The sequence below is a fragment of the Lactuca virosa genome, chromosome 2, assembly GCF_052849685.1.
Source record: "Lactuca virosa cultivar CGN04683 chromosome 2, Lactuca_virosa_CGN04683_v6, whole genome shotgun sequence".
Taxonomy (NCBI): Eukaryota; Viridiplantae; Streptophyta; class Magnoliopsida; order Asterales; family Asteraceae; genus Lactuca; species Lactuca virosa.
This window is the reverse complement of record NC_136427.1, coordinates 185,252,011-185,270,665: the sequence shown is the minus strand read 5'-3', so window position 1 is coordinate 185,270,665 and position 18,655 is coordinate 185,252,011. Positions and strand designations below refer to the sequence as shown.

General features: G+C 29.9%; 1 protein-coding gene and 1 long non-coding RNA gene across 2 annotated transcripts; one reads left to right on the top strand and one right to left on the bottom strand.

Annotated features, from left to right (window-relative positions):
- Positions 1 to 8,804: 8,804 nt before the first annotated feature.
- On the top strand, positions 8,805 to 10,557 carry LOC145156659 (histone H3-like centromeric protein CENH3). Its single transcript, XM_079075945.1, has 7 exons — positions 8,805 to 8,945; positions 9,043 to 9,074; positions 9,200 to 9,230; positions 9,305 to 9,441; positions 9,918 to 9,992; positions 10,094 to 10,169; positions 10,249 to 10,557. Exons 1-7 carry the CDS (start codon positions 8,894 to 8,896, stop codon positions 10,302 to 10,304), a joined length of 459 nt encoding a protein of 152 aa, XP_078932071.1. The 5' UTR covers positions 8,805 to 8,893; the 3' UTR covers positions 10,305 to 10,557.
- A 786-nt stretch (positions 10,558 to 11,343) lies between these two features.
- On the bottom strand, positions 11,344 to 17,197 carry LOC145156658 (uncharacterized). The gene is made up of 2 exons (XR_013736844.1): positions 17,106 to 17,197; positions 11,344 to 11,683 (listed from the first exon to the last, which is right to left on the bottom strand). It is a non-coding gene; the product is annotated as an uncharacterized LOC145156658 (long non-coding RNA).
- Between the last annotated feature and the right edge of the window lie 1,458 nt (positions 17,198 to 18,655).

Sequence of the window (18,655 nt, the reverse complement as noted above, 5' to 3'; positions counted from 1 at the left end):
TTTTATGTTTTAGGAAATTACATATTAGCAGTTTGGCTTGAACCTAATTCAAATTGGTGTTGATCTTGCCTTGGTCTTATGCCCATGTATGGATCACTAAAAAGATGTCAATCAAACATTTCTTAATTGTGAAGTAACTATGCAATTGTGTAGGTTTCTTGGTGTTCGGTGGGTTCAAAATGTTGTGGTATGAATTGATTCCGCTTAGTTATATGTTCATAACATCTTGCTTTGGAAGGGATTATAACGACGATGTGATGGATGATTTAGAGGTTTCAAAATAATGTCTTTTGTTAAAGACTCGATTATGGAGTTTTCTTAGTGTAACATCTCGACTTCCATGCATGAGATTTATGGCTTAAAATAAAAATTCTCCTTTGGAACTCGTCGAGTTGATGGCCTCAAACTCGACGTGTTGGAAGCTCTCAACACGACGAGTTGTTGAGAAAAACCCGACGAGTTGGCGACTATTTATGAAACCCCAGTTTTTAGGGTGTTGCACCCTATTTAAGGACCTTATACTCTTTGGGGTGGCTTCCTTATCTGCCCTTAGGGCTGTTCACTATTTGGATAAAACCAAATTGTCCAATTGGATAATTTGGATTGGACTATTCGGTTCGGATATTCGGATTTTTGGATTGGTTTTCAACAAAACCGAATTATTATTTTGGATTTCGGATTGGTTTTGGTTTATAAAATAAGAACCGAATAGTCCAAAAAAAACCGAATAAACATTTATTATTTATTTATTTTTAATATATATATATATATATATATATATATATATATATATATATATATATATATATATAGTTATTTATTAATTTTGTAAGTTATTTTTTCAAATAGGTTCAAAACGTTTCACCCGATAAAAAACATTAATATGCATTTTCTCTCAAAAGTTTTATATCTATAAAATATTTAACTATAATATACATTCTTAGTAGTTGTTTATTAATTTCAAATCACAACCAAATAATTTGTTTTCGCTTTTTGGCTAAAATTCGATAATATTATAATTATATGTCGTTTTAAAATGTTTCGGTTTTTTAAAACCGAATTATAAAAACCGATCAAACAGAATTTTAATTGGATCGGATCGGATCAGATTTGAATTTAGTTTGGACTATCCGAATCCATGTTTTGAAAACCGAAATCAATTTGGATTCACTTGATTGGATCGGATCAAACCGATCCATCCAAACGAACACCCCTATCTGCCCTTATGTCCATAAAAACCCTAGCTTGTGCGTTCTCTCATTTTTTAGTGTGTGTGAGCTTAAAGAGTGTCTTTTTGGTGTTTACTTGAAGAAGTTTGAAGTTGGTGGTGCATAGCTGAAGGGAGAAGCTTTAGATCCAGAACTTTCCCTGTTGTCATTATTTGAGAATTTATTGTCATTATTAGCTTATTTTGGGACCATTCTTGGATTGGAGCATGTCATGAAGCTATAACTTCAGATCTAGACATCTCATGGCCTCTTTGGACTTAAAGTTGTCAACTTTATCAAGTCTTGGCCCTCCTTCATGCTCTAAGTCCCTTAATAAGCCTTGTTTAAGTGTTTTAGCCTTTTGATGCCATGCATGGACGTAAAGTTAGCAACTTTACGTGGTATTTCAGCCACAGGGGACCAGATCTATGGTTTGAGGCATTAGATTCGGTTGGGAAATGGTTGAATGCTTTAAGACTAAGAAAACTCGACGAGTTGCCTCGCCAACTCGGCGAGTTGGCTCGGGTTTTCCTACTTTCTGGATGTTGTAGGAACTCGACGAGTTGTTCTGCTAACTCGACGAGTTGGCTCGGGTCTTATCCGTTTCTCTGAGTACTGAAGGAACTCGGCGAGTTGATAGATTCACTCGACGAGTTGGGTCAACATGGACTGTTGACCTTGACTGTTGACTTTGACTTTGACCATGGTTGACTAAGTTTGACCTTGAGGGTATTTCAGGTATTTTGGGATTTTGATGGAGTTAGTCATGTGGTGGTTGTAGGCAGTTGAGTTCGGAGCTGTGAATTGAGAGTTGGATCTTGTCACCCAGTGTTGCTTATGAGGTGAGTTTTCCTCACTATACTTAGGGGTCGACATCACCAAGGCCGGCTCATTGGACTGATATCCTAGTAGTTATTGATATGATGGTATGAATTAGATATGCATGCTAGTTTGATATGCTAGTCTGGTAGATCTGTAAGACTACCTGTGATACTGTATGATTATTTGTATGTGTATTTATTTGTTACATGTCGACATTTTGTATGGGTTGGGTTAAGGTTGTATTGCTCCGTGTTGTAGCCAACACACCATGGAGTATGCCAGATATGAGCTAAGGGTCAGGGAGGGCATGTCAGACTCATACTGAGGACTCATAAGCATTCCAGATATGAGTTGAGGGCCGGATAGGGCATGCCAGACTCGTACTGAGGGCTAATCATTTGTATTCTGGTTCGAGGACTGAGGGAGCAAGCCAGAAATATGTTGTGGGCCCGAGGGCAAGCCAGACTTGTGTTGTGGGCTCAAGAGCAAGCTAGATATGAGTTGTGGGCCTGATAGACAAGCCAGACTCATATTGTGGGCTCGGGGGTAATCCAGTCTGTAAAGTTGTGGACCTATTGCATGATGTCATTATGTGTATTATTTGTTATGTATCGGTATTTTGGGGGAAACTCGCTAAGCTTCTGGCTTACAGTTGTGGATTTTGTTTCAGGTACTTCGGATGATCGCAGAAAGGCGAAGGCTTGATCGTGCACCTCCTCACATTTTATGTTATGATTTCTGAGACTTCTCTGATGTTAAACTATTTTGAAAACAAATTGTAATAAATAGTGGTTTCTGGATATTTGAAAAGTTTAAAACTTTTATGAATTTTAGTGATGTTACACTTACCAATGTGTTCTGAATAAAAATGTCAAAATTGATGTTTTAGAATAATGTCTTTTGTTAAAGACTCGATTATGGAGTTTTCTTACCAATGTGTTGTGAATAGAAATGTCAAAATTGAAAGTAGTTGGGTTATATTGTTAAAAAAAAGGAATTATTTTGTTTCATTTGTAAGGGGTTTTCCCACTATTAGCTAATTGTTATATTTTGTTAATAAAAGTTAAGTTGTTAAAAATGTATTAGCAACAATGTAGATAAAAAACACATAGGAAGAAAGCGAAAACTGAAAAAAGAATGAAAAGAAAAAGCAAAACATTCGGTTTGGTTTTGTTTTTAATAAAAAAACCCAAATCTTTCTCACCCTAATAATTTTTTATTTAAAACAAATATATATATGAATGGGTTCACTTTTTTGCAACAATTTTTGAAGAGAAAAATCATCGATGAGAGGTAATATGCTTTTGCTGCAGCTGTTGGGAAATAATCGTGCACAACCTTGTCGCCACCACGTGTCTTAATTTAATTGTGTCGAAATCTGATTTTACCCGTTTTGGCCTCCGACAAGTTTTACTTATAGGGTAATGAGCATGGGCTGTTTCGTCATTTGGGTATTGCAATGGTCGTGCGTATACGGTCTGGTTGATTTCTTGTAACAGATTTCATGAAATCTTTTCTAATTTTTTATATTTTAGTTTGGCTTATTATCCTCACAGAATCGTGGCAGATGCAAATAAGTAAATTGCTGAAAACTTTCATAACATTAATAAAAAAAAATAGAAAAACACTTTTTTCTAAGGAATTTGTTATGTAGACTAAACATTTTTTCCCTTTAGAACGGGCACATCTAACATCTTTTATTATGCCGGGTTGATAATTAAGGAGGTATTAACATAGTTAATTACCTATGCTTGAAAAAAAAATAGTAGAGATATGTCGGGTTGAAAATTAGATAGGTTGAAAGAGAAGAATTTGATTATAATTTTAATAGTTAAATTGTGTGTCTTATCGTGTCAATTGGTTTGTCTATTCCTAGTAGATTGCTAGTTTATCTTAGACTCCAAAGTTTATCTTTATCTTAGACTCGAAGTATTTTGTTTTCGATAATGATTAGGCTCAAGAGATTAAGAATTTTCTATTTGCCAAAAATAAGATTGGATTCATTGACGGGACGATTAGCAAGCTGGATGCAAAGTCGGAGATCTACATGCAATGGATGCGTTGTGACGCCATGATAAAAGGATGGCTGACCGCCGCCATGGAAAAGGACATCAGATCTAGTGCGAAATACGCTAACACAGCTAGCGAAATCTGGAGTGATCTTGAAGAGAGGTTTGGAAAAGAAAGTGCAACCCGAGCCTACGAACTAAAGCAACAACTCACGACGACAGGGCAGGAAGGAGCATCTGTTTCCGGTTATTACACTAAACTCCGTTCCATCTTGGATAAATTCAATCGACAACACCCACTCCACGTTGTGATTGCACTTATTGTACCTGTGAGTTGGGCAAAAGACTAAACGAATCCAAAGATAAAAAGAGGTTGTACGAATTCCTTATGGATCTTGACAGTGAGTATTCCACCATCAAAACTCATATCCTATCTACAAAGTGAATACGTTAAGTTACATGTACACAATAATTAGTTATAACACAATAAGTAAGACTCTTATTTGTTTATGGCTTGCATTTTCAAAGAATATCATTATAAAAGAATGTCATTCGGACAGAATAAAACTGAGTATGATTAAAAATTATGGGTCTTTAATGAAAGTCAAGAAGTAAGACTCTTTTATTTGTTTATGGTTTGCATTTTCATAGAATATCATTATAAAAGAATGTCATTCGGACAAAATAAAATCGGGTATGATTAAAAATTATGTTAGAATTATTTAAACTGAATTAATTAAAAACAATTAGAATTCAAAATTAAGATAATGAAATATCCCAAATCCGAAAACTTCCTTTTTATATTTGTGTTTCTTAATTTTAAGGCAATGCACATGTATAATATTGCCATTTTTTAATTAAATAGTATTATTCTATTTTTTAATTTAATAATATAGATAAATCATTTTCTTAAAATAACTAAAATGATTGGTCCATATTTATCCTTACATCCACACAATAATTAGTTATAACACAATAATTTAAGTATATATATATATATATATATATATATATATATATATAAGGGGGGGATAGGGAATATACATTACAGCCCCACCTAAGCTTAGGTACTAAACCTCTAAAATATTTCGTTTTAACTTAGTAATTAAACTCGATTTGGTTTTGATTTGGTAAATATATCGCCCCCAATAACATTTCTTCCCTCCATTATCGTTTTACCATCCTTGTTTTCATTCTTTCAGTATCGTTTATTACTTCACCCTAGTGAACATTATTGTTTTCCACCGTCACGAAGGTCGAAGATAATCAATGTTCTTGCTTCCTTATCAAAACTATTGTGTACATCATGAATCTACATCTTCAATTGTTAATCGTGAATCCCTTAATCGCAATCTTTATATCGTAAAACAACTTATTTTCATGAGGTTTAGTACCTAAGCTTAGATGGGGCTGTAATGTATATTCAATTTTCTCATATATAAGGCCATGTTTCAATAAAAGCAAAATGTAACTTTCTAGAGAAATTAAAAATCATTTTTCTTTTTATTTACTATTATTTCAAACGAATAAAAAGATAAATAGAAAGAAAATGTGAGAAAATATTTAATTTTCTCTTTTTATAAATATCTACTAGCAATTAGGACCATTAGATACCAATTTTATAATTTCTCATTTATTTGGGTTGCATCGACCCATTTAAACTTCTTTCTTTGTTTTCATAATTATATCACAATTTAATTGCTAGGTTAACTAATTTTATAAATCAAAGTGTTTGTGGTCCAAACGACATTAGCTATACTGAAAATATATTCTATTTTTTAAATGGTTGAGAGTTCAAATATTTTGGCGAATAAAATATGTAGATTTAAGTGTAGAATCAGTTAGTGTATAAGACAGTCGTCGTAGAAAAAACTAATTTCACTGAAAATTAAATACATATTTGATTTAATTGTTTTTTCTTCAAATGAAATGTTGAAGTATGCATTGTGAGTTTGAGATAGAGTAAAAGAGTTAATTACCGTATATATTGTTTTTTTTTGAATTAAACATAACTTTATTTTTTTTCTAAAAAAAGTCCTTATATTTTTCTATTTTTGTTTGATTTGGCCCTTTTTGCATTTTTACCGGTAATCTTTTGGTTTTACATTTTTTTTTCCGAAAGAAACCTAATTTTTTCCAAAAAAAATCACCTTTGACAAACTTTTTGTTTTGTCTCATTTTTTTTCATGTTATTGTTGTTGTTTTTGGTGTTCTTGATAGTTTTGAACACTAAAATGTGAAGATGACATCCAATATTTTTCAAAATAAAGAAAAATGATGATGTGTCTAATTCTTGTTGGCAAAATGCATATCAAAAATTATTTATAGAATGCTCATATATTTGTACAAGGTGAATAACAATAGTCTAAGCTTACTTGAAATCTTAGATCGTTTGGAGTTTAGAAACTCCCTTTCTGTTTGATTCTTAAACCAAGTTAAGATGTCAAAACATATGTCTTCACTTGCTACAAACTTTGATCATCTTGTAATAAGATTTTGATATGTATTTTGCCAATGAGAATAAGAAATATATATTATTATGCATTTTGCGAACAAGAATATGTATCATAAGTCATAAGCCACAGACCATAAACCATAAACCTTAGACTCTAAACTCTATGCCACTAACCATAAGCTATAAGTCCTAAACCATAAGTCAAAAGCCAAAAAGCGATAAGCCTTAAACCATAAACCAAAAACCCAACACCCCAAGATCATAACCCATAACCCATAAGCACAGGCGGATGCTTTAAGGGCCATGTATATGTATTGTATATATTTTATTTTAGTAGTTTTCTTGGCCCCTCAAGTTTATTATACAAATTATATAATCAAAACTATATTGAAATAGCTAATCAACTTTGAAAATCAGAAATCTATGGAATAAGATTAAAATTTTAAAAATACACAACAAAAATCAAAACCAATCCTAAAAATTAGGATATTAGTTAATTAGGAAACTAAACATTTATAAGAAGCCAAAAAAAATATGCTATAATCCAAGTTATTAACACGATCTTAAAAAAAAAAATACAAAACTCCATACTAAATAATCATCACTTCCAGGAACTTCGAAAATACCGGAAATAAAACATCGAATGTCGGAATACTCAACTACGCCTGATTTTCAACAGAAACATAAAATGCTCACCACCCTCATCTTTGCATGTGTTTCGTCTCTCCACTCTGCATTTTGCTCAAACTGAAGTGCAATCTTAAACTATTACCGACAAGACAGCATCCTCCATCACCAGATCTCAGGATCTGTAAGTTTATCTTTTTGTTATAGTATAATACTTATGATGTGTAAATGAGTCTGAAAGATAAAATATCATGCTTGCACCTGGTCATCTACAACAATAGTTGTATGCAAATTGAGAGCTATCTATCCATTAAAATATTAAAAAGTTGCAAGCCTACATGAATAATTATTAAACTTATTTAATGTGCTTCTTAATTTAGAAATTTTAATTTTGTTAAACATCTAATATTCTAAAAATGATTTGGAATGTAGACTAATCATTTTCCATAGTTTATCGTATATTAATATTAATATTATTCCAACATTTTAATTTTACAAGACATGTAAGTCCACTTTCAAAAATGTAATAAAATGGTAATTTGGAGGTTACGTGGCATTTCATAATTAAATGATCACATTTTCAAATGGCAAAAGTAGATATTTGGTTTGTTTTTTAGGAGCGAATATTTTATACGCACATTTTCTAGAATTTTATGTACTCCCTCCGTCCCAAATTAATAGTTCATGTTTCGTTTTTGGTTTGTCCCAAAATAATTGTCCACTTCTAAAAATAAATATAATTTTTACCACAATACCCTACATTATTACTAAAACTACGATAAAGTTAAATGCAACTACCATAGAATTAAATGCAGCAAAAAGTGTATAATTGTCATTTCATTTAATAAAGTTAATGGTAATTAATGTTTCTTTAATTTGTGTTTTTTGTGTGTGGACAATAATTTTGTGACCGAGGGAGTATTATAACTCTTAACAAAATGAACTAATTTATATGATTATTTATGAAGTTTTGATGTCGGCCCCTTTAATTTTAACGTTGGAGTTCCGCCCCTACCCATAAGTTTTAAGCCTTAAACCCTAAACCATAACCATGGAAGTTCTAAGATATGAAGTCAACTTTGGTCGTTGTCTAAGATTCTAAGTCAACATAGACCATTGTTTTTCACCTGCTACAATCTTTAAGCATTATTTATAAAATTTTGATATTTATTTTTCCAACAAAAATTAGAAATGCACTCTTTCACTTTGTTTTGAAAAAAAATGTCATATTCATATTTTAATGTTGAAAACTATCAAGAACACCATAAACAACAAAAAAATAGAAATTATAGGGATTATGAGCAAAAAAAAATTGTCTAAACAAAAAAGTTTGCCAAATGTGAGTTTTATTTCAAGAGAATATAACTTGAGATTTTTTTTCGAAAAAACTTTTGTAAAGTCGGAAGACCACAAACTTGCTAAAATGACCAAATAAAAGAAAAATAGGAATGTAAGGACCATTTTACAAAATAATAATAATGATATTAATAATAATAAATTTGAGGGTTAATAAAAAAAATTCAATATATAAAGTGTTTTATGTTATTAACCCAAATTAAAATTAGAATTTAAAGAGGAATATTTAAACCCAATAGGTAGAAATAATCAAATAACGACCACAAGCCGGATCCGGGTTGAGATAGTTGGATCCGAATGAAAACAAACTGAGCGGGGAAATATATGTCCTTCATTTCGAAAAAAGACCACAGCCAGTCGACCGTTTCTACACCAACGGGCAGCAACTCCAACCCCCATATCAAATCGAATCAACAATGGCGAGAACCAAACAACCTGCTAAACGAAGTTGGGGCAAGCGACAATCTGGTCACTATCTCCATCTCCATCTCTTGCTCTCCGATCTCGTTTTTGTTTTCAGGTTTTGTTCAAACCCTAATTTTTTTCCTTCTCTGTGTAATTGCAGCTGGAGCATCAACTTCAACCTCAACAAGTACGGTAATGCTCTTAAAACCCCTCTCTCGTTTCAATTTTTGAATTCTTTCCATAAAATTCGTCGTTTCGAAGTTTTTCTGATGCAATGTAGTTTTATTTCTTTTTGGTTGCTTTTTGAAACGCGGCAGCCACGAAAATCTCCGGGAAAGGATGCAGGGAGTGAGTTTTTGCTTACATTTCGATTTGTGTTATGTGTTTTTGAGTTTTCTGAATTGAAGTATTTTGGAATTTAGGTTCAGGAACTGGACAAAGGCAGAAACAGAAACAGAAACCCCATCGTTTTAAGCCTGGAACTCAAGCACTTCGTGAGATTCGTCGTCTTCAGAAGACTGTTAATCTTCTCATTCCAGCTGCTCCTTTCATTCGAACTGTAAGATGTCTTGATCTTTCTAATCATGTTAAACTTTTGTATGTATGTGTTTATACACATTGATTGACATCATGCTAATTCAGGCTTTAGGGTTTAGCAAATATAAGGAAACAAATTATGAAACTTTTGTTTACCCCTGTTTAGATTGATCCAATTTGAAATTGAGAATCACTATATACAAATATCATGAAACATTAAGGATTCTAGTGATCTATATTAACTGGTTTTGTGGCAAATTAACCAAATTATAACATAAAAGCCTTTCTATTCATGTGGCTACAAAGTTGTGAATTACATTAACATTATACAGTAGTAAGCTTTGGTAAGTCTTGTTCTTTTAAAGTTATCAAATATAGTTAATCCATGATCTAATAAATTGTATCTAATGCAACATAGATATCAAATTCGACTATATATTAGATTGGAAATATTATAGTAAGAAATCTTTAATGAAGTAATAATATTTGAGTTTGTAGGTAAAAGAGATAAGCAACTACATTGCCCCTGAAGTTACACGTTGGCAAGCTGAAGCACTACAAGCCCTTCAAGAGGTTTCATAAAAATTTCTTGATTAATTAATAAATTTCTTTTTTAATTCATCAAAGTAATGAAAACTTATTACTAGAAAACTTATATTTAAGCAAAAATTCAGGCAGCAGAAGATTACATAGTTCAGTTGTTTGAAGATTCAATGTTGTGCTCGATTCATGCAAAGCGTGTTACCCTGAGTAAGGTTTTTTTTATGGAGCTCTGATTGTTTGTGGACGCGACACCTGTCCTCACATTTTCTTTAATTTTTTTTTTTAGTGAAAAAGGACATGGAATTGGCACGAAGGCTTACGAAGAAAGGGCAACCATGGTAGTTAAATTCAGAGGACAAATGTTGTATGCTGTAACAAGAAATCTTTAGGTAACTAGATTATATTAGATAATGACACTATTCCAATTTGATTATTTTATGCAAATTTAGTGTAGTAGAAAACAAATTTGGTTGAGAATTTTAATTACTTTGTTGAGTAGTAATTGATGTATTTAGTGTGTTTATTTTTACATGTTGAAATTGAAAGGTTTTTATGGTGCTTGTTAAATAAAAGAATGAACTATTTCTGATTTGAATGAACATGCTAATTTGAAGGATTGTATGCTTTTTATACTAAAAACTTAAATAAAGAGACTTGATGGAAAATGGTTAGTTTATTCAAAATATGTTGATAAAGTGTATTGTTTTTGTTGTAAATTATTTAAACTTACTAATAAAAAAAGGTTTTATAGCAAATGATGATTTTAATGATTGTAAACATCTTAGCGAGAGAGTTAAAGAAGATGAAATGAGTATTAAACATTTGATTTGTACGAGGTTTTGGAATGAATCAAGAGTAAGATTGAATAAAACCTCCTAATTGATAATGATTTACAACAAAATTGTAAGAGTAAAATAGCGTTGAGACAAGTTTTAAAAAACATAATTTATGATGTGAAATATTTATCTAAACATAATTTTTGGCTGTTTACACGTCTAATGAAAACCGTTACCATTATAGTAATGATAATGTTTTAGGACTAATTGAAATAATGACAAAATTTTATGGTGTAATACAAATCTTGTTAACAAATTGAAAATCAACATCATTATCTTGATCACAAAATTCAAAATGATCTTATTTCCCTATTAGCCAATAACGTAAGATGTTATGTACTTAAAATAAAACAAAATTATATGGTTGGTCTATGTGGTTTGCCAAAACATGTTGATTCATCATAACTATATAAACCACTATGTGTTTGGTCCTTGTGGTTTCATTTTTTGCGTTTTTCGTCTTTTAGACAACTAAATGGAGGCCGTAACAATATGTTTTGTAATATAAATACAAATATTATATTTTATAGTACTTTATATAATAATTGATCTTGAAATATCAATCATTTATATATTTTTATAAGAACAATGATATTTTTTTTACATAAATCATTCATAAGTATATAAGTGACTATCGAAAGACTCATTTAAGTGTACTATTAAAAGATAGTAGATTGTGATTTTGTTTTGAAGATTAGGCTTTTGCCCCCTCCATAGGAAGTTTGTTTTTCGTTCATGGCTTGTAATGACTATCACATAATTTCTTATCCCCTGGAAAACACATTCTAAAAGCCGGGTTATTACAACAAAACCCCTTTTCTCCATTCACGATGCTAGGAACACACTTCCATCCTTTTAAGGACTTTATTATCCCACTCGTGCTACCTATACACATAAAAAGAGGTTTTCAATTTGTCATTAATTAAAGGATTCATTCTAAGTAGACAATAAGAACATCAATGCACATTTTAATATATAGAAATGATTTTTGTTCCATAAAATATAAAAATGAAATGAAGGTGATTCTTTTTCTATGAAAAAGTTAAATTAAATGATGAAATAAAATATTAACCTTTTAACGTTTGTAAAGGAAATCATTATCTTATGATATACATGATAGGGTGATAATCTTTTGTTTAGTATAAAAAAACATAGTTTTAACTCTTAAGAAATTTATTGTAGTTTATCTTCTTCTTCTTTTTTGTTATAGGATATGTTTTGTTATTTTTTAGAACAAATTCGTACAATCATATAATCATAATTTTAAATCTCTATTTTTTTGTCCATGCAAGATTTGAACGCTCAACCACTTGAGAAATGCCACATTTTCAAAGTTTAGAGGTTTTTCGGTTATGGTAAAGTTTATTTATGTTATAATTGGTAAAGTTTTAAGTTTATATATCAAAGTATCTTAAATTTACATGTGGACATTTGACCAACAACGGTAGAGCTTGACTTTCAACTATAAAAATAACGAGGTTTTAAGCTTGTGCTTTGCGTTGAGAGTTTAAACAATATTTTTCTTTTGTAAAAAACCCGAATGTGTTAGAGTGAGATAGAATGTATATAACGAAAAACATAAATAACAATGTTTTTTCTATTTTTGACATAGCCATACACATAATAAAATCATACGGTTCAAATCGAAATAAGAATGAATACATAAAAACAATTACGTACAAATAGTGATTATGTAAAAAAAAGGAAAAAAGAAAAAACTTCAGTTTTTAAAAAGCAAATTTTTAAAAATACAATAGTAAAAAAGTATAAAAATAAGTTTAAAAACTATTTATCAAAACAAACTAAGTTTCGAATTCGAAAAAAAAAAACCATAAAAACCATAAAAGGAGACTAAAATAAATAATCAGAAAGCTTGGTGAGCTGACATGAATTCAAATTCGAAAAAAAAAAGCCATAAAAACCGCAACCATATGTGTAATTATATATCAGTCAATGACTATTTATTTCTATCTGAAAACCATAGAGACCATTGAAAAAAAAACAATATAGATGGCGTGCTTATACGAACAAAAGTATATATATATATATATATATATATATATATATATATATATATATATATATATATATATATAGAGAGAGAGAGAGAGAGAGAGCTATGTTCATTTGTTTAAACTAATTATTGTGTTATTGTATGCATAAATGTGGGCCAATCAAAATTAAATAAATAATTAAATAATTAAATAAATAAATAAGGGTAATTTAGTAATTTGTTCAATAACTTTCAAAAATAATCTCTATAATCATGGTATTGACTTTTATTAAATCTCGTTCCCCTCTTTATATAAAAACCAATTTCTGAAAACCCTAAATTGAGCAACAGACTGCTGATACCCTCGTTAAACCATTCCAGTTCTCCAACCACGTAGCCACTGTTGATCGCAACTATAGACCGACGATTGCAGACCCATCGCACCCGAATGACGTGCTCTGATGGTCGTCTAGATCGAAGAAGGACGTGGGCCAAAGCAGCGGGGCTACTTTCGTCCTCTGTGGCTTTGAAGTGCGAAGCAGGGAGGGTTAGATGAAGAAGTCAGAAAAGTTCCCGGTTAGAATAAGGAATCAAATGGGGGTCTCGGTGGTGTTTGCTCGACAATCCCGGTGTTTCCCCCTTGTTTCGGCAGTCCCGATCAACGACAGGTAAAAAAATGTCTCGATAAACCCAACTAACCCTGATGTTTAGATAGTCATCAAACATCAATAAAATCTTTCAAAACCACTTCGTGTTACAAGCATCTTGCTGTAATTTGTTTTAACTCTGTGTACGTGTACCTATTATTTGAGATACATGCTTATGTATATTTAGATTCTGCCCACCAACTGTTCGCTGAAATGCTTGAATGAAATAGTTCCTCTATTTCCATCCAAACAGAAAGACAAACAGTTCCTCTAATTATGTTGGCATTTGTTCACGAATTGTATGAAATCGCAAATCAAATTATGTTGGAATGGAATCATGAATTCTAATTATGTTCGAATGGAATCACGAATCCATTTCTCTTTAATGGTTTTTGCGTGACTTTATTTTGGTTTGCTTGAATTTTATCTTATATTGTTGGTTAATAATGATCAAGTGTTGAATACCATTATTTTTTGTAGGTACGAAACGAGAGATATCAAAGCAAAACATGGTACATATGAAACTTACAACATTCTACTGGAATGGAATCTTGAATTCTGATTCTGTGAGAATAGAATCTTGAAGATGAACATTGTATGGGATGAAGATGAACAATGACCACCAATCTTCCAAAAAGAATGGATTATTCTACCAGAATAATATACAATATAATGAAAAAAATATATGTAATAGTATATTCTGGTAGAATGATTCATATATTGTGTTTTTTGTGTTATTAATAAGTGTAACATTCGTATAGAATAGTATATAATTTTTTTTTCTTTTCTAAGAATGTAATGAAATTTTTTTTAACTTGTATCCAAAATTTTGTTATTTTTCAAGAAGTTCATTAAATCAATATATATATTATGTCAGAATGTGTAATTCTTGTATGGTTCAATCATATTTGTTATTTTTCATATATTGATAAACATATTCCGTCAGAATTTTCGAATTAGGAGAATTATCATCCATACAATCAGATTTTTTAAAATTAATAGAATCTATTTTCCTTAAAATATGTAATTTTCCTTTTTTAAATTTATGTTAATTGACTAAAATACCCTTAGAATGAAGTTAGTTGGTATTTTTTAATTATATTTAATTTAATAATATGTATTATTCACTTTCCAAAATTAAGTAAAATGATTGACCCACAATTATGTATACAATAACACAATACTTAGTTTGAATAGAATAACCTAGGCCTATATATATATATATATATATATATATATATATATATATATATATATATATATATATATACACACACACACACACACCGTAGAAGCTATATAAACTTAGATACCCAAAACCATCATATTGTATCATTTTTATATCATATATGCATTGTAATCGTCCAAAATTCTTATAATTCAACTCTAAACTTTATTTACTTCCAAGATTTTTAGAAATTTCACTGTTATATTCTTCTAACACAATTTTCATTTGAAACTACCATAAATATAGTTCGGTAGATGTTCGGAAAAAAGATGTGATGTAAGATGAAGATAATGATGAAATTTCTAAAAATCTTGGAAGTACATCAAGTTAGGAGTTAGATTTTAAGAACTTTGGACGATTACAATGTATATACAAAAACGATATAATATGGTGGGTTTGGGTGTGTGTGTGTATATATATATATATATATATATATATATATATATATATATATATATATATATATATATATATAGGTTTAGGTTCTATGGAAAACAAAAAAACCCTAAAAATCAAAAAAAAAATACATAAAAAAAATACTTAGAGATCACAAAACTTTTTTTTGAATTTTTTTTTTAAAAAATTCGCAGCTTTCTATACAAATTCGCTGAAAAAAAAAATAAAAAATCAAATTTTTTTTTTCAAATTTTTTTTTCAGCGAATTTGTATAGAAAGCTGTGATTTTTTATAAAAAAAATTCAAAAAAAAGTTTTGAGATCTCTAAGTATTTTTTTTATGCATTTTTATTATTTTTAGGGGTTTTTTTTAGGGTTTTTTGTTTTCCAAATAACCTTTCCCTATATATATATGACATATATATATATATATATATATATATATATATATATATATATATATATATATATATATATATATATATATAAGAAAATATGCATATTTACCCAAAATCCTTAATCAAATATCAATTACCGAAAACAACAAAAAATTAAGCAAAAAATTACAAAATTTTTCATTATATGTTATTTTCAGCAAAAACTTCCCATTAATATATTATAATGCACATTTGGACATTAGAAGGGCTCGAAGCTTCAAAGTAGGCTTCTTAGGATGTTGTTGGGACATTTTTTCCAAACTTAGATTTTTTTTTCTAATTTTATCTAAGTTTATGAAAACTTTTTCCCTAACTTCAAACATATATAACTATATCATAAGAACTAAACTGTACTTGATTATTTTTTCTAAGAATTTCTTATCATATCCACTATAAATTCCATTTTCAAGTGTACAACATATAGACTCTAGATCTTGAGTTATAGAGCTCCAAAGTAGGCTACTTAGTGATTTTTACATGTTTCGAAAAATCACCATTTTCACATAAGCTTTAAAGAAACCTTTCTACTATTCCAAACCACTCATGTACTATTAATCACAACTTATGTAGCTTAATCCATTCATTCCTTTTTTGAAAATTAAGCTCATAAACTCATTTTTCTTTTTCAAGATTTACATATTGAATGAGTTTAATTATTTAAAATAAAAAAGGAGTACATGCTATATGTAACATTTACACATTCATATATATATATATATATATATATATATATATATATATATATATATATTAATTAGTTGTGAAACATATGTATTACATGGATTTATTTAAAAAATGAAGGTCTAAATATTTGAGAAGTTTAATTTATTAAAAAAATGAATTATTAAAGTTGAAGTGCTTTTTTCTTTTATATTCAACCAAATACTTTAGATAAATAAACAAATGCAATTAATAGGTTTTAAATTTAAGAATTTTGAAATTATAAGGTAAGTTCATTAATGAAATTGATATTTATTTATTATTAAACTTATTGCAGTTATTACATTTAAATACAACGTGGAATCTAATAAAATGAAAAAAAACCATAAAATGACATGTGAAAAAAGTTCATTTAAAATAACAACAAAATGACATGTGACAAAATGAATGAGGGTATGAAATGTAGCAAAAATATTTTTATTTATTAGAGTGTGTGTATATATATATATATATATATATATATATATATATATGTGTGTGTGTGTGTGTGTGTGTGTGTGTGTGTGGAAAACATTTAGTTATTTACTTATAGGAGCCGCAAGAAGAAGAAGAAGAAGAAAATTAAAATGTAAGATAATTTTCCATTTAAAGTCTTAATCAAGATATATATAAAATGCATAACATAACAACAACGACATATAAAGCTTCACAACAACGTATTTTGGGTAAAAATGTGATTTGCATGTATGTAGACTTTTGTTTCTTGTATGTATTGTGATTTATGTTTAATTTATGGAGAGTTGCATATTGCTTATGTCGTTTTGTGTCTATGTGTATGTATGTATTTTTGTGTGTGTGTATATATATATATATATATATATATATATATATATATATATATATATATATATATATATATATATCGTTAAAAGTATTTAATTACTTACTTTTAGTAACAGGAGTCACAAGAAGAAGAAGAAGAAAATTGCACATAGAATACTTTTCCATTTGAAGTTCTTAATCAAGAAATACACAAAATGCAACACATAACAACAACGATATATAAAGCTGAACTAGAATATACTTTTGGTAGAAATGTGATTTGCATGTGTGGAGACTTTCGTTCCGTGTATGTATTGTGATTGTTGTTTCATTTATGGAGAGTTGCATTTCGCTTGTGTGTTTTGTGTATGTGTGTGTGTGTATATATATATATATATATATATATATATATATATATATATATATATATATATATATTAGAAATTCTAATAATCTGATGTAACGTTTTATTTATCAATAAAAGTGACATTTATGTTTTATATTGTTTTGTAGTGTTCAATGTATGTTTAATGACTGCGATCCAATATCCGTACGTTGCACAACTCGGCGTTTCCGTCGCCGGCCGAGGATATGACAAGATCACTACAACAACCAAAAATGAGAGCTACAAAGTACCCGCCCAAACCCAAACTTTTGAGATAAAGCTATTGTACCTCTAAGAAGGAAATATTAGAAAAGACACACACCAACACCAAAGATGCACCACCACCTCCTACACATTACGAAACCACTCCAAAAATCCAACAAACACAAACACACACACCCAAATGAATGTTTAAACTCCAACAAAAATCCTACATTGGAACTTGTTGGGTCATATTTTTGGTTTATGCTGGGCTATTTTTTTATTTGGGCTTAGAGGTATTTATTGTTGATGGGCTTTTAATGTTCTCGGTTATGGGGACCGAAATCACCATAGTGATTTCGGTCAGCTTTGGGCTTGGGCCTGTTAAGACCTTGTACTTGGCATATATAAAGTGTTTTCAGTCGATTAGGTGTTAGTTGTTGATCATTCTAAGTGCTCGGTTGTTAAGTGTTTTCTCTTGTACCAGACGATTTATTGATAATAGAATCGTGTGCATTTGAAGCTATTTTGTGTGTTCTTGAATCACTATCTGATTTATATTCCGCATTCTTTAGATAGTTTGATTGAGATCTTTGGTTTAATCGAAAATTGATAAGTTTCGATTTAAACTGATAAAATTTTGGCTGTTCATCGATTAACTGTTCTTGGAATTCTTGGCATTCATCGTGTTCTTTGTGGATCTTCATCTGAATTTTCGGGATTATATTGGATCCTTATCAATTAAAATCACGAGATTTAAGGGATTTCGGTAACTTCCTATTAAGAAATCAAGGTTTTCGGTTCCAACGTCTTAAAGGGTTTTCGGTGAGTTTTTGGTCAAAGTTCAAGGTTTTCGGTCAACGCTTAGACCGAAATCTGTTCAAGAAATAAGCACTTTTCGATTTTTGTTCTCGGCCGAAATCAATAGTTCTTGGTCAATTTTTTTTGATGTTTTCGGTCAACTCACCTGTTGACTTTCCTTGGTTTCGGTCAACTCTTTGATTTTTGGGATGTTCTCGGTTTTGTTAATTAAAATGGATTCTCAATACAACAGTTCAGTGCATCAAGAGTTGGATTCTATTATGGGGA

Bases quoted from the DNA above. Each gene is read 5' to 3' on its own strand.
- LOC145156659 (XM_079075945.1), top strand. From the start codon at position 8,894: ATGGCGAGAACCAAACAACCTGCTAAACGAAGTTGGGGCAAGCGACAA. The intron at 8,946-9,042 runs GTCACTATCTCC...GTGTAATTGCAG, and splicing joins TTGGGGCAAGCGACAATCTG to CTGGAGCATCAACTTCAACC. The intron at 9,993-10,093 runs GTTTCATAAAAA...GCAAAAATTCAG, and splicing joins CACTACAAGCCCTTCAAGAG to GCAGCAGAAGATTACATAGT.